This window comes from Xyrauchen texanus, chromosome 38 (assembly GCF_025860055.1).
Source record: "Xyrauchen texanus isolate HMW12.3.18 chromosome 38, RBS_HiC_50CHRs, whole genome shotgun sequence".
In the NCBI taxonomy this organism is placed as follows: Eukaryota; Metazoa; Chordata; class Actinopteri; order Cypriniformes; family Catostomidae; genus Xyrauchen; species Xyrauchen texanus.
Genome location: NC_068313.1, coordinates 37,062,294 through 37,078,256, shown reverse-complemented (window position 1 = coordinate 37,078,256; position 15,963 = coordinate 37,062,294). Strand labels below are relative to the sequence as shown.

The window sequence follows — 15,963 nt, the reverse complement described above, 5'->3', positions numbered from 1 at the left end:
TAAATGAATAGATGAAGTTTTAAAGGGGTCATGAAATGATCTATTTTATCATTTTTTTATCATTTTATTATCTTCCCTGAGGTCCACTGATAATGTTAAAGTTTTTCTTTCACTAAATCAGTTATAATTTAGTCATTTTTGATCATTTCCACCCTGTCTCTGGCCCTCTGTCTGAAACACTCAGTTAAAACTTGAGTGTAATTGCCCACTGTTCTGATTGGCTAATATCGTGCAGCCCCTCAAATACAACTGTGACAGGGTGGAGGGCAGGGCCGGGTCGTGATGTTTCACACCTGGTCCCTTATCAGGCTAATTAAGCCTCCGAGAGGGTTAAAGAGCAACATGCAGGTTGAATTTATAACTGAATTAATAGTTTATATTGTCTGCAGAGGTCTTTTAAAAACACATATGTAGAAATTACTAATGAAATTTCATTTGATGTAGAGATTTTGATGAAAATGTGCTAGGCTCTGGAATACGCCTTTCCCGCTATCAACGCGTCATATGACGTAGGGCGAGGCAAACAAAAGAGCTCGCGGTCAGCGGGTGTTGATGTAGTTAGAGCAGTAGTGAGAGACAGAAAGTTTTAGAGAAGCCATAATGGTAAATTATTGTGTTTGTGCTGGTTGTACGAATTCCAGCCTGTCAGGACATCGTGTCCATCATTTTCCTTCTAGAAAAAACAAGACTTTTCGGTCTTGGGTACGTTTTGAGCAGGTGAAGAGAGCAGACTTCACTGCCGCGTCTGTTACCACACACTCGGTCGTTTGTGGCGCACATTTCACTCCGGAGAATTATCGACCTGGAGATTTGTTGGAGTCTCGGATGGGATTTCGGAGTAAGGACCACGTGAGGCTGATTACTGATGCTGTTCCCTCGGTGCACTCGATGGAATCAAGTCCACCGTCAAAGTTTACACCGGATTTTGGCGCGGGCTGGACTGGAGGACAAAGTGCTAACGTTAGCAGACATTCTGTGCAACGAAAACGAGCACTTAGCAGAGTAAGTCTTACTTTTAATTATTTTAACTCTTAATTTGTGTAATTTCGTAATTATAGGCCTGTGGGCCATCATAGGCATGTTCGTCCACACCGGAGAACTCTGTTTCTTCATTCGTATCCATTGTAACCTGAGCTTGAACTTGACCAGACTCCCTCGGCCATCGTCACTTCCGGTTAGTGCTTTATAGACGCGGAAGTTATTTTATCACAATTTATCTCAAAATATCGTTAATGGCTAAATATATATTACTCCAGTTCAGAAAATCTAGTTGTTTTATCATCAACATACACTATGCTATATAGGGGTGTCCAACCTGCATGTTGCTCTTTAAAGGCCAATTGCGGACGGTGGTGCGGGGGAGAGAGAACTTTTACGGGCATGTCTGTCATGTGTGTGTTTGTGTCTTTTGTTTTAAATTTATCATTAAAACAATAAATTTATCAATAAATATTATTTATTTTGTCAAGCCGGTTCTCACCTCCTCCTTTCCCTTATATCCCTTTACAACAACCATATTTGAAACTTAATCGAGAGAGAATGAACAAGCTCCACAACAGTATAAAACTACATTTCTGTGTTTGCACATAATGCAAATCCAACACATTGCATCCTAATATATCGTTGCTGTTTGATGAAAAGCAGAAAATTTGTGTTCCCAGGATATAGTTGGTATGTTTTAAATTGCTAGAGAATTTATTTTTCTATGTAATCTGAGCTTTCAATTACTGTAATACTGTAAATTCGGTGCGTCCTCACGCATATGTGCAGAGAGTCTGTTATTGGTAGTGATATTTCATGATTTTTTTTCTTTCAATTTTTATGTTTGTAACTAACGTGCCTCTTTTAAAAGTATTTGGTATTTGAGGGAAGATATATTAAGGAGTATTACGCTATAGAGCCCTGATTATTGTACATAATTCACAAAATTGACAGTATCCTAACTGTGTAAATTAAATAGTATTTGTCATTGTTATCTTTAATAAAATACAAATATTTGGGGACCCTAAACACCCCCCAACCCCCAATTGAGCACATCACCCAATACGGCTGACTGACTGGGAGTGAGAGATGCTTTGCCGATGCAACGGTGCAAAACACAACAAATTTCGCTAAGGTCTATCCTAAGTCCAAGATTCAGTCCATGGCATATGATGTATTCCATGTCTTATTGTTGGAGTTGGCATCAGTCCATCCTGATGTCTGCTTGTCTGGTCGGGTAAGTAAAATCCTCTTTCAATTGCCTCCAATGCAACTGCACAAAACACAACGTTTCAACTGTGGCAGGACAAATTGGACATACACATTCTAGGTAATTAATGGAAAACACTGGTATGTTTATGTATAAAAATAATTCAAAATAGTCTGGATGGGTCCCCTTTGGTGTTCAGGAATTGTTGGCCACACAAGGCCTGTTTGTCCTCTCTCTGTCTCTCTCTGTGTGTTAACGGATGTGCCAATGGTGTATTGATGTAAAGTGGGCATTGATGTTTTCATAGTAGAGGCAGTCATGAATAAATGGGCCCCCTTGTGATGTTGGGTAGTAGCTGAATTACATTTATTTATGCATTTTGGCAGACGCTTTTATCCAAAGCGACTTACAGAGCCCTTATTACAGGGACAATCCCCCCGGAGCAACCTGGAGTTAAGTGCCTTGCTCAAGGACACAATGGTGGTGGCTGTGGGTTTCGAATCAGTGTCCTTCTGATTACCAGATTATCAGTTATGTGCTTAGACCACTACACCACCACCACTCCTGAATTAGAGAACGAGTCAATTTTGCAGCTGGGTTTCAGTAAATGCTTTTATTGATTTGGGGATTAAGTTTTGAGTTCTGAAATTTACAGCATGTTTCTATTGTAGAAAGACTTCTTATATGTCAGAATATCAAGGAAAATGTAATTCCTCATGACATGACCCCTTTAGGTTTTGTATACAAAATGTGAACTTGTCATGACCATAAGTAAGTTGCTCGTCTTTATTTGATTGCTGTACATGCTTCCTGTTTTTTAGTATGTCCGGCTGTAATTTGATGGTTCAGCACTTTGAAATTGTGTCATCAGCTCTACAATCATCAAACTCTCCCCTGAGAGAGCTGGACCTGAGTAACAATGACCTGCAGGATTCAGGAGTGAAGCTGATCTCTGATGCACTGAAGAGTACAAACTGTCATCTGGAGATACTGAGGTTTGTGTTTCTTTTTGATTTTGCAAATGTTAAAATATTTTCTCATATCCCACACTGATTCTTGAGACGTGGGACAAAACAGGGTGCCATTTAAAAAAAAAAAAAAGTAACTACATGTATGTGTCTAACATGTACTAAGCTACTGAGCTACACTTTGATACAACCTCCCAACTTTTCTCTTTTTTATCAAAATGTGCTTTTTTACTTTGCCGTCACTTATTTTGTCAACACCATCAGAAACCAAAAACACAAATAAAATTGGGCAATTTAATGTGCAGTGCCAAATATAATTAAGCTGTTGGTAGTTTGACATCCTAAAGAGTAAAAACACTGGTGTGTTTGTTGGAGCACTCTGACATTTTAACTTCTGACTCAACCCATGTTGTGAGTTTAGGTTGGGACTAGCTGTTTTTTGACCAATGGCAGAAGGATTGCAAGGCAGTAGGAGTGTTTGTGAAACCTGTGTGGGAACAAACAGTAATTTCACAATTCTGTGTTGTGGCAAAAACAATAATTAAACAAATAGCATCACAGTATAAGAGACATCAGGATCAGAAAAGATAGTTTATTCTTTTAAAAGAGGTTTGTTCACAAAAAATATCACGACAGCTACCTCGCAATAGGAACAAAAACTTACTCGCACAGAAAACACATGGCCTATTTATACCCCCCTGTCCTCAAAGTCCCTTCTTCCGTAATTTTCCACTCATCCCAGTAAAACCAGATTTAGCTGGTTTTAGAAATACAAATGGCTCTTCTAAGCCCCCTGGGTTTTACTGTCCTTACATCTGTGAGGTCATCAAAAGGCTATATAAACGCTATCTTTTCCTGAAGACAGTGGCCCCCCCTGGGCTTTACTGAGTTTCACACCCGTGGCTAAATAATCCCTGTCTTTCCCGTACCCATATTAAGGAGTTAAAAGGCTTTTTCCTGACCATCTGTTTTACAGTGTGTGTCTTTGTTCCTGCCAGGTGAATAGGAAAATAAAAGAGGAGAGAAACACGTGATTGAATCGAAAGAAAATCCACATAATGTCTTAAGAAAGTAAATAAGAAAGAAAGGAAAATATAAATTTTTCACAACAGCTGCTAGTGTTGCAGAAATTTCACACTTCAAGTTAAATTCATATGTTTATTATTGGTTGACCAATATTATAATTTTTTTTTTTTAATGGCCGATATCCACACAATATATCCATATATCACACAATTTAATATACTAAATAACAAACAGAAATTTGCTAAAACAATAAAAATAGTAATAAAGTCTTATTTAGCTCTATATTTAGTCAGTTTCACACAAAACTAATATATATTGTATTTCAAATGGTAGATGGCAGTTTCTTTTAGATATCTGTTCAGTCATTACAAGGTTCCCGCAGGTCCTTAAAAAGTCTTAAAATGTCTTAAATTAAAATTCGGGTAATTAAGGTCTTAAATTGTCTTAAATTTACCGTAAAATTGCTGTAGGTATTACATTTTTAATGCCGGTGCGCTTAATGGCGATGAGAAAGCACAGTGGCCCACTGTAAAACATCTAATAGTTGATTAATGTAGTATTGTGTGAAATGAGTCCCCGCGATTTAATAGCTGTTTACGGTACGTCGGCTACAGACGCTGACGTCAGGCTGCGTGTCGGCATTACGCGGTTGTCGATGTGAGGTTCAAAATGCAAAGAAGATGGGGAAGTGCAAATTTAACGACAAGTGGATGGAAGAGGATGCATTTAGGAGGTGGTTGGCGCCGGCTGAAAACAACAATGAGGCAATGTGTAAATTATGGAAAAAGACCTTTTCATTAGGGACCATGGTGCTCAAAGCCGTCGAGTCGCATATGAAAGGAGGAAAGCACCAGCGTTACGTTGCAGCAGCTAGCCATAGCGGGGCCAGGTTAATCCCTGCATTGTTTGCAGCACGACCTAACGACGTTACAAGTTCAGACGCCACCTCTCAGTCGGCTATAACAGGTTTCATTTCACCGCCAGACACCCAAAAGGCAGAGGTACTGTGGGTTCTCCATACTGTGACGAGGCACAATTAATTTAAATCTAACGATGACATACGTGGCGTTTTTGCTGCCATGTTCCCCGATACGCAGCTTGCAAAGTCATTCACCTGTGGTGAAAATAAAATGGCATATGTCACCAAATATGGCATCGCTTCATTCATCAAGAAGGAGCTATCGTGCAACGTTAGTGAGAAACCATATGTTGTCATGTTTGACGAAAGTATGAATAAAACGACAAAGAGCAAACAAATGGACATTCATTTGCGATTCTCGACTTTTCAAACAGTTATGTACATTATTTGTCAACTTTTTGGCTTGGGAAAGGCTGTTTTGAGGACTTTCATTATTGAGCTTATTTATGATGGAGACGGCTTTAAGTGTTGGAAGTATTATTATTCTGTCTCCCACTGAGCCACGATGGAGTCCGCATCAAGTGTTATTATTTTCATTATTCTATATGGTTCCTTCATGCAATGCATTGTGTCGTTTAGTGTAATCCAACTTATGTATGTTATGTTGACTCTGTTCTGCATCACAAAGTAACAAAAAAAAAAATATGAAAATGCCAACTGTGAGCTTTGATTGTTTACATCTATATTGGCCAAACAGTGTTGGAAGGGTTATTGTTAGTTATTATACTGTCTCCTAATTTGAAAAAAAGGTCTCATGAAAAAGTATTTTTGCAGAGTTTACACATTGCACATAATTGATAACAAATGGAAAACTTTTAAGTTTTGATTTCCATTGTAGGAGGCAATAAATTGAGTATTCCAAAGAAATTATGACATTTTTGGGTTTTAAATTATATTTGTTGAGGTCTTAAAAAGGTCTTAAAAAGCATTAAATTTTACTTTTAAAATGGTGCAAGAACCCTGCATTACATTTTAGTATTTTATTTGCACATGAAAAATTTGTTAAATATATTAAGAAGGAAAAAACAGTACAAACAGTAGTCCATCAATCATGGATGGCAGTCTACTTTAGCAATCGCATTTACTCCAAAAATACAGAATCAAATCAATTGTACATACAGTGCATAGTGAATAAGACATTTACTTCATTCACACGAGAAGTGCTTTTACCTTGTGCTGCATCTGAAAACGTAGGCAGCTGACTTGCTTATTGTTGATTGTTGATTATGTTGCATAATCCGTTAATGGCTAAAAATAATTTGAATAATGTTTCAATAACACCCTCATGTCAAGTAATGTCTCGTCATCAGTCTCTTGTACTCATTCATAATTCATCCAGCCACTTTCTTTCCTCATTAAACAAGAATGCCAAACTGAATGAATGACAAGCCTTCTCCACTCATTCAATCGTTCAGCAGATCCTTGTTCACAAAAAGAGAACTGATGCATTTATTTCATTCATGAACAAATATAGTCGGGGCTCGACAATAAGGACTTCCTGATGGCCAGTGTGAGTGCGTTTCGGGCCAGTTGCAAGAATTGTCACTTGCCCGATTGGGCCAGTGCTGCATTTATAATGTTAGTGTTAGCAGACACCAAGCGAGAGTGCACAAAAAATACACGGAGTGAACAAAGTCTTCTAACGGAGTACTCTGAGACGAGAAACTCTGTTGTTTTGAATGTGATATAAATAAAGCTGGGCTGAGATTAAAGGTCAAATTCTGTGATTTTAATTATATAAATTATATAGTTTACATGTGCTGCGTGGTTCACAGTAGATTAATTCTCTGCTGTGTCATCTCGTACAACGTGAATGATTCTTAATATCTGTGGAGTTTCTAGTGGATGAAGGGTCAGATTGATTTTAAGTATGCAGCTCATCCACACTAAGATTGCAGCCTTTAACGGTTTAATAAATTATACTAGGGCATGTCACGATTTTAATTTGATTAATTGTCCATTTCAGTGTACAAGGAGTAACAGAGCACACTTTCAAAATAAGCCTGTGAGCATTTTAAAGCTGTCGTGTGTCAGTCAAACTGTGCACTGAGAGTTGGTGCTTGGTACTACCGGTACTGCAGTAACACTGGTACATTTGACAATACTATACCAGTACATTTAGGTTGTTTTACCACTTTGCTTGTTTGGAGCATTTGTTTCAGAATCTGGTGTTTTCTTCCTTAGCACAGTTCGTTTAGGCATGTATGAACACTGCAGTCACACTCTGAGCCATACCAAAACAAACGCTTTAATTTTCTTATGCATTAAACAAACAATATTCAATACAATGAATATATCAATACAATGCAAGTCAAGGGGGTCTTACACTTTCATGCTCAAAAAGGGACATAAAAGCAGCATAATGGTGATCCATATGAATTCATGGGTTCTGAAGAAATATGATCGACTTTCCTTTTTCACTGTACATCTTTCCATTGCAGTCTCTGGGCATGATCATGATTTAATGCTCAGTTGCACTTATGTGTAGTTTATGCATGCGCAGATGGTTTTAAATTGTAATCGAGCTTTATATGTAATGATGCCTTTATTTTCTTTTTGGAGATATAAATTGTTGGACCACATTGACTTGCATTGAATTGAAATATTCACATCTACATCAAAATATATTTTTGTTTCACAGAAGAAATAAAGTCATACAAGTTTGAGATGGTGTAAGCATGAATAAATGATGAGAGGATTATAATTTTTTTGGGTGAACTATTTAAGACAGTATCACACTAGTAACTCCAAAATAACTATCGATTATTATTGATTTGATCATATTTGTTACAGCACTGGCTTGATCATACATGTCAAAGGAAAACGCACTTTGTTCCTTTATGATCTCAATAACTTCAGTGTTTAAAAGAAAGCTTTGTGAGGCCTGCTTGTGAATTAAAGTCTTGAAATGTCACTCAAGTCCATGTTGCTAAATAAAGTCTCAATATCTGTATCTTGACTGTTTCTGTGTGTGTTTGTAGATTATCTGGCTGTATGGTGACAGAGGTCGGCTGTTGTTATGTTGCTTCAGCTCTGATTTCAAACCCTTCACACCTTAAAGAGCTGGAGTTGAGCTACAATCACCCAGGAGAATCAGGAGTCAAACTGCTCACTGAGAGACTCAATGATCCACAATGCACACTGGACAAACTCAAGTATGTTGAGCTGTGTGTGTGTGTGTGTGTGTGTGTGTGTGTGTGTGTGTGTGTGTGTGTGTGTGTGTGTGTGTGTGTGTGTGTGTGTGTGTGTGTGTGTGTGTGTGTGTGTGTGTGTGTGTGTGTGTGTGTGTGTGTGTGTGTGGTTTTCAGAGGCTGTGTAATTTATTTAGAAATATACACAGGTCTGTTGAATGTTTGATTCTGACTGGTTAACTACAATTCTAAAGTGTGCAATTATGTTTCAGTAAACGCACGGTTTTGATGTAGTTCTTGGTCTTGATCGCATTATGGTTTAAATGACAAATTCATTTACACCAAATGATTTTGGTAAACACTGCAAAATAACCAGATTAAATAAATCCAGTGGCTGAATATTGTAGATTGGATCAGATGAATTACAAACTATTTCTATATTATCCTAAATTAATTTTAATATCTGTGGAAAGCACTCTTGCTGTCACATATATTCTTACACACACAAACATATGCACACACATAGACACTCTTGATGAACACACAGAACCTTTATGTCAACGTACCCCCTCAACTCAATTAAACAGTTCATCAACTAAAAAGCTCCATTCAAGAATGGCGACAGTACCACCCTGCTACTGAGAAGTGTAGACTAACTTCTCGGTGGTTTGAAGTGACATTAATGCAGATGAGAGCCACAGCAAACAATTTCATTACATTTGTGCATTTGTCTGATCCTTTTATCCAAAGACAAGGTAATCACACACACCCGAGCACTCTCTCTCTCTTTCTCTTTCTCTTAAATACACACAATAACTTGTTACTCCACTAAGAAGTTGAAGTTGAATAAGTACTTAAAAGTGAGGCAGGTAGCACAGCGCAGATGTAATCTCGGATTGGCCTCTCAAAGGATTTGCTGATGATGGGGGTCAGAGCAGCAGGACGTCAGTCATTTAAGCAAGTGATTTTTGATTGCTTTGGTACGGGCACAAAGGTGGACATTTTAAAGCATGTGGGGACTACAGACAAGGAGAGGGAAAGGTTGAAATTGTCAGTAAAAACACCAGCCAGTTGGTTTGCGCATGCTCTGATGATGCAGCCCGGAATGCCATCTGGACCCATGGCTTTACGGATATTCACACATCGGAAGGATCGGGTTACAGCCGCTACAGAGACGGAGAGTGAACCAACATCTGTAGCTTTGGCCGTGAGAGCTCTCTCCATGAGGGCGGTGTTATTTCCCTCTAAACAAGCATAAAAAGTATTAAGCTCATCCTGGAGAGAGGTAGCGGTGTTCACGGCAGAGTTTTTATTCCCTTTGAAGTCTGTGATGATATTAATTCCCTGCCACAAGCTTCTAGAGTCGGTGGTGTTGAACTGTCCAATCTTGTCCCTGTACTGGCATTTGGCTGCTCTGATAGTTTTGTGTAGGGCATAACTGGCTTGTTTATGCTCCTCTGCATTCCCGCACATTAAGTGCCGCAAGAACATCGCTATTAATCCATAATATTTCATGTTATTTATGGTAGTCAAATAAAAGAAAGCCTCCATCATCATTTACAGCAGGGATTCTCACACTTGTATGGAATGAGATTGTAACAGTTCAAGGATGGGCAAGGAAGAGGCGGGAACTGGCTGAACAGCCAACATAACTTTTAATGTCAAACTTAAAATAAACAAAAACATACACACATGCCTCGAGACCATGTGTCTCTCTCTCTCGCTTGAACTGGTGCAAACGGCTCCCCTTTATCTCGCTCTCCCACTGATCAGCTGATTCAGCACCTACCGGTCTGACTAACCCCCCCCCCCCCCGTGTTGTGTTCTGTTGTTTCAATTGCTGTGATGGACCTGTTTATAGATGCGTGCGTGCGTGTCTGCGAGCGTGCGAGTGTGTGTTTATGCAGACTGTTTATTTATTTATAAAATACTTTAATGGAAATTTTTGGTTTCAATACAAATGAAACTCAATCAACAGCATTTGAGGCATAATATTGATTCTGAGTCGTGCCTCCTTTTCTTTAAAACATTGTGTAAATTGAGGGAAGAGGCAGAATGGAAGTCAATGGGTAATTGTTTGATGTTTAAAGGCAGAAATGTGAAGATTATTGTCATGTTCCGTGTTGTCTGCTCCGTGTTTTCCGTTTCACCCGTCACCGATCCCGTTCCATGTCACGTTTTCCCTGTTGTCCGCCCTGAGTCTCACTGTCCATGTGTAAAACTACAATTCCCACAATTCCTGGCCTCTCTCACTGCCTGCACTCTTCATTGTTCTCACCTGTGTCTCGTTTAGTCTTCATTGTGTTTGTATGTATCGTGTTCCTCAGAGTCCCTGTGTTCGTTCGAGGTTTCCCTGCCCTTTATGGATGTTTCCCCAACCTGTTTAGCCCCTTTATGTTTCTCCTCATTTTAGTTTATTTTTCCCATCGTGGACCTTTCATTTGTTCCTGTGTTTACTTATTCTTTTCAATAAAGCTGCTTTTGGATCCGCACCTCCTGTCTGCCTTCTCCTGCACTTCCTGCATCGTAACACTTTTAACTTTTATAATCACTTTTATTCATTATTCTGGTAAGAATTGTGCATTGTTTGAGCTGGAAAGTTGTTTACGTTGTTTTAACAGTTATTTTAGGTTTTACATCGTCATGGTAACACAGTTGTAAATGTGCCTGCAACTTCACAAGTGTCTCACTGGAACACACATTTGTGCTTTTATTAAAGAAAATGAGGGACGAGTCGACATATTTTTCTGTGTGATCAACATTATAACACAAATGCTGCTGATTGATCTTAACATGTATTGAACCCCGAATATTCCTTTAACGTGATTAAAACTCAAATCATACAGAATAATGAATGTAAGTGCTTTTATAAAATTATAAGCTTCACATTTCTGACTTTAAACCTCCAAAAATTCCCCCCATTGATTTTCATTATAATTCAGACTTCCCACAGATCCTTAAAGAGCAACATGCAGGTTGAATTTATAACTGAATTAATACTTTATATTGTCTGCAGAGGTCTTTTAAAAACACATAGAAATAACTAATGAAATCTCATTTGATGTAGAGATTTTGATGCAAATGTGCTAGGCTCTGGAATACGCCTTTCCCGCTATAGCAACGCGTCATATGACGTAGGGTGAGGCAAATAAAAGAGCTCGCGGTCAGCTCTCTATTGTTGGGTGTTGATGTAGTTAGAGACAGAAAGTTTTAGATCGAGTTTTAGAGAAGCCATAATGGTAAATTATTGTGTTTGTGCTGGTTGCACGAATTCCAGCCTGTCAGGACATCGTGTCCATCATTTTCCTTCTAGAAAAAACAAGGCTTTTCGGTCTTGAGTGCGTTTTGTGCAGGAGAAGAGAGCAGACTTCACTGCGCGTCTGTTACCACACACTTTCGATCGTTTGTGGCGCACATTTCACTCCGGAGAATTACTCGACCTGGAGATTTGTTGGAGTCTCGGATGGGATTTCGAGATAAGGACCACGTGAGGCTGATTACTGATGCTGTTCCTCGGTGCACTCGATGGAATCAAGTCCACCGTCAAAGTTTACACCGGATTTTGGCGCGGGCTGGACTGGAGGACAAAGTGCTAACGTTTGCAGACATTCTGTGCAACGAGAACTTAGCAGAGTAAGTCTTACTTTTAATTATTTTAACTCTTAATTTGTGTAATTTCGTAATTATAGGCCTGTGGGCCATCATAGGCATGTTCGTCCACACCGGAGAACTCTGTTTCTTCATTCGCATCCATTGTAACCTGAGCTTGAACTTGACCAGACTCCCTCGGCCATCGTCACTTCCGGTTAGTGCTTTATAGACGCGGAAGTTATTTTATCACAATTTATCTCAAAATATCGTTAATGGCTAAATATATATTACTCCAGTTCAGAAAATCTAGTTGTTTTATCATCAACATACACTATGCTATATAGGGGTGTCCAACCTGCATGTTGCTCTTTAAAGTCTTCATTTCAGTTTTCCAAAATGTCTTCATACGATAAAAGTCTTGATTTTTATTTAAAGAGGTTTTATATTTGGGAGCAGAAAGTCAGGAATCGTGATATGACCTGATGTGATTCTCAAACTTCAACAGAATCTGATTTAATGAAATAAATGTGAAAACACGACACTGTTGTATTTTCTCCAAGCACACGGGACAGTTCACAATCATTCAAACATATCGGACATTTATGAGATCACTAAAGATCAACTGTTGATGATGAAATATGACAATCTTTGAATTGTTTCTACAGGGTTACACACGCATGACCCAAAATAATTGATTGTGACAATAATGAATAATAATAATAAGTTTGTGTGTGTTCATCTGCGGTTTCATCAGATATTATCTGGAGTGATTGAATAAATCTTTATAGCGCACCAGTGTGTGCAAACTTCTCAACTATATAAACTGTTTATTAAACCTTCTATTAATGTGTTATAAGCATCTTCCTTTTCTTTGGCTTTCTATCTTGTTTCTGAACAACAATCGAAATCGAGAAAATCTGATTTGGCGACTAAAAACAGCCATTTGTGTCCTTAATGTTTGAGTTTAGGAGTTAATGTCTCCTAAATCATGTATTTATTCTGGAGTCCTGATATTGTAAATGTAGATTATTGTAGGAGTGCACATTTTATATCCCTTATTTGTTTGAATGAGCAGCTGGAAGCAGTGAAGCACAAACATTTCAAAATAAAAGTCCTGCTGTATTTCAAAGTTAAAGTGTCTTTAAAGTTCAAAATTCAACACTATAAATCAAATCCCCCATAAAGTGCATCTGGAATTGAATGAAATTTTGGCTCTTGTAGCCTCTGTCTGGCCCTCCCCATCACAGGAAGACTAAAAACATTTAATATAGACGAGCAATTTTAAAAACACATTATTGAATCAATCCAATATCAGTCCACCTCTAATGTAATTATTTTTATAATGTAATGAAGAAATGAGTTTTAGTGTGATATTTCTGTGGAAAACATGTCTGGAGTGTTTGAAACTTGAATATATGGACTCTGTTTTACTGATCAGCATTATTAAGGTCATGTTGAATGTGCTCCTGTCTGTTTAAGAGTCTGTGATTCAGGATTGATTTTCACATTGTGTGGGTTTGTTTTGGGATTCAGTATCAATTTGATTTTTCTGCTCTTAAAAAGTCTTCAATGAGATTTTAAATCCCTGTAAGTGTCTCACTGGAACACAGAAAATGAGGGACGAGTGGAAATGTATTTTTGTGTTTATCAACATTATGACACAAATGCTGTGGATTGAGTTTGTATTGAACCCGAATATTCCTTTAATGGGGCTTTTCTGTCATGTTTGTACTGGACGGTAGCGACCATGACTAACACGTGGTTTTGGATTTGGATCAGACTCATCGGACTGATTCCTGATCCAGGTAAAAATGTCAATATTGGAGCTGAAACTGTTCCAGATATCTGATTGGTGCATCTCTAGATAAAACCCTGAAAGATGTCTTAAACTGTTGTAACCGTGATATAATCAGAGTAATCGACTCCGTCCCGTTGAATTATTGAACATGAATCACACTCGAGGTGTAACGGACACTCACTAATTTAACGGTCCATCATCAATTATTCCTCACAGAAAATAAATGTCATCAATGTGACGTCATGATTGTGTTTGTGTGTTTGTGTTTTATAGTGTGAATCACGGAGCAGAGACCAATATGACACCTGGACCACAAAAATGTATGAACACACACACACACACACACACACACACGTTGTTGTTGTTGTTGTTGTTGTTATTATTATTATTATTATTATTATTATTATATCCTTTATTTAAGCAGGAAGGTCCCATTGAGATAATAAAATCTCTTCTTCCTGGTCAAGACGGCAGCACATATAGTTTCACAATAAAGTTTAAAAGATAAATACTCCAAATATACAAAGAAAACTAAATATATACAATCAGATCAATAAAAGCTTTTTTACCAAATTCAGAACGCACCCTTGGGACTGTCAGCTGAATTTGAGTTGAAGATCTTGTGTAAGAGCTATTTGTACAATAGGTTAAAAGATTAGAAACATAAGGGGTAATTTACCTAAAAGTGCCAATAAATACAAACATGCAATTTTCTCCTGTGATATCAGGATGACCAAACTAACGATTCATACAAAATACAATGATGAGTACGTGACTCTGCACCACAAACGCGTGATAAACAGAGTCCAGTTTCTTCAGTAAGGATGCAGCTGAATGCATGTATAATAGATCACCATAGTCCATTACAGATAGAAAAGTACTCTCTAATATTTTCAGCATTTTGATAAAAGAATCCCATTTTTGGCCTTTTTCAACAAGTTATCAATATGCACATCGAAAGCTAATCTTTCATCAAGCCATATACCTCAATATTTATAAGAACTCTTTCTATGGATGTACCTTCTAAAGTCGAGATCGGCAGATCCGCTATTTTAGAGCGAACACGACTAAAAATCAGATATTTGGTCTTTTTTTCATTTAAACCAATTTCAAATGTAATGATGAATGCTGCATTATTTGAAACGCACTCTGCAATCGCTGCAAGGCTTGATTTAAGGAGGGAGCCGCTGTATAGATAATTATATCATCAGCATATAAATGAGTTTTAGCTAGATTTATTAAGACCAAGATCATTAATACAAATACAGAATAAAAGGGGCCCTAAAACAGACCCTTGTGGAACACCATTGTTAACTTTAAGAATAGATGAGCTATAATTCTCAAATGAGACACATTGGGTTCCTTCAGAAAGTTGTTTTCAAACCAGTTTAGAGCGACTAAGACCTTTATGATGATAAATGATGATCTCCAGAATCAAATGCGTTTGAAAGATCAATAAATAATGCAGCACAAGACTGTTCTAAGGAGTGAATAATATCATTTGTGACTAACATAGCTGCTGTAATAGTACTATGGGCTGATCTAAAGCCTGACTGATAGTCATTAAGTGTATCATTAGAAGAATTGTTTTAATTGATCATTTACCAAAGATTCAAATACTTTATTTAAGATGGGCAGTTTGGAGAGAGGACGATCATTATTTGGATCAGAAGGATCTCCACCTTTAATAAAGGACAACCATTGCCGATTTCCACATTCTAGGTATAACGTTAGAAGTTCAACTTTAAATCTAGAGGCAACAGACTCTTCTTAAAAAATCCGGCTCAATCTTTCAATCCCAGCTGATGTTTTACTGTCTAATCTCCTTAAAATTTCACAAACTTGTGTTGGTGGTAATAGGAGAAAAAGTGAAGAACTGCAAAGGACAATGTTGGATCGGCTCAGGAGTTCCCGTCGGAACATCTCAAATACTAGAATCAAAAATCATTATTAAAAGTATCTGCAATATTTGCTCGGCCTTTAATTACATTTTAATTCACATTTAGAAAATCAGGAAATCTAGTTGACAAACTTGACACCGAAGTAGATTGAACTATTGTCCAAAACTTTGTGGGATTATTTGGATTTTCATTTATCATTGAAAGATAATAATCACATTTTGCACTTTTGATTCATTTTGTACATTTCTTGCGTAATGCTCTATAAGAGATCCAATGGAAGAATCATTTGTTTTCTTTAGTCCTTTGTGTAATAAAAGTAGAAACAGATTCATTAAATCAAGGATTATCTTCACCACTAATCCTAAATCATCTAAAAGGAGCATGTTTTTCACACATGGCCAGGAAAGTGTTTTTTTTAAATAATCTCAGGCCAAATTT

The 15,963-nt window shown here is 37.7% G+C and overlaps 1 protein-coding gene across 1 annotated transcript in view; it reads left to right on the top strand.

The window, feature by feature from the left end:
- LOC127631544 (NACHT, LRR and PYD domains-containing protein 3-like) overlaps positions 1–15,963 on the top strand; it is a 114,549-nt gene that overhangs the window by 88,038 nt on the left and 10,548 nt on the right. Inside the window, 2 exon segments of the mRNA XM_052109702.1 lie at positions 8,086–8,259; positions 13,898–13,944. Coding sequence (XP_051965662.1) covers positions 8,086–8,259; positions 13,898–13,944 — 221 coding nt within the window.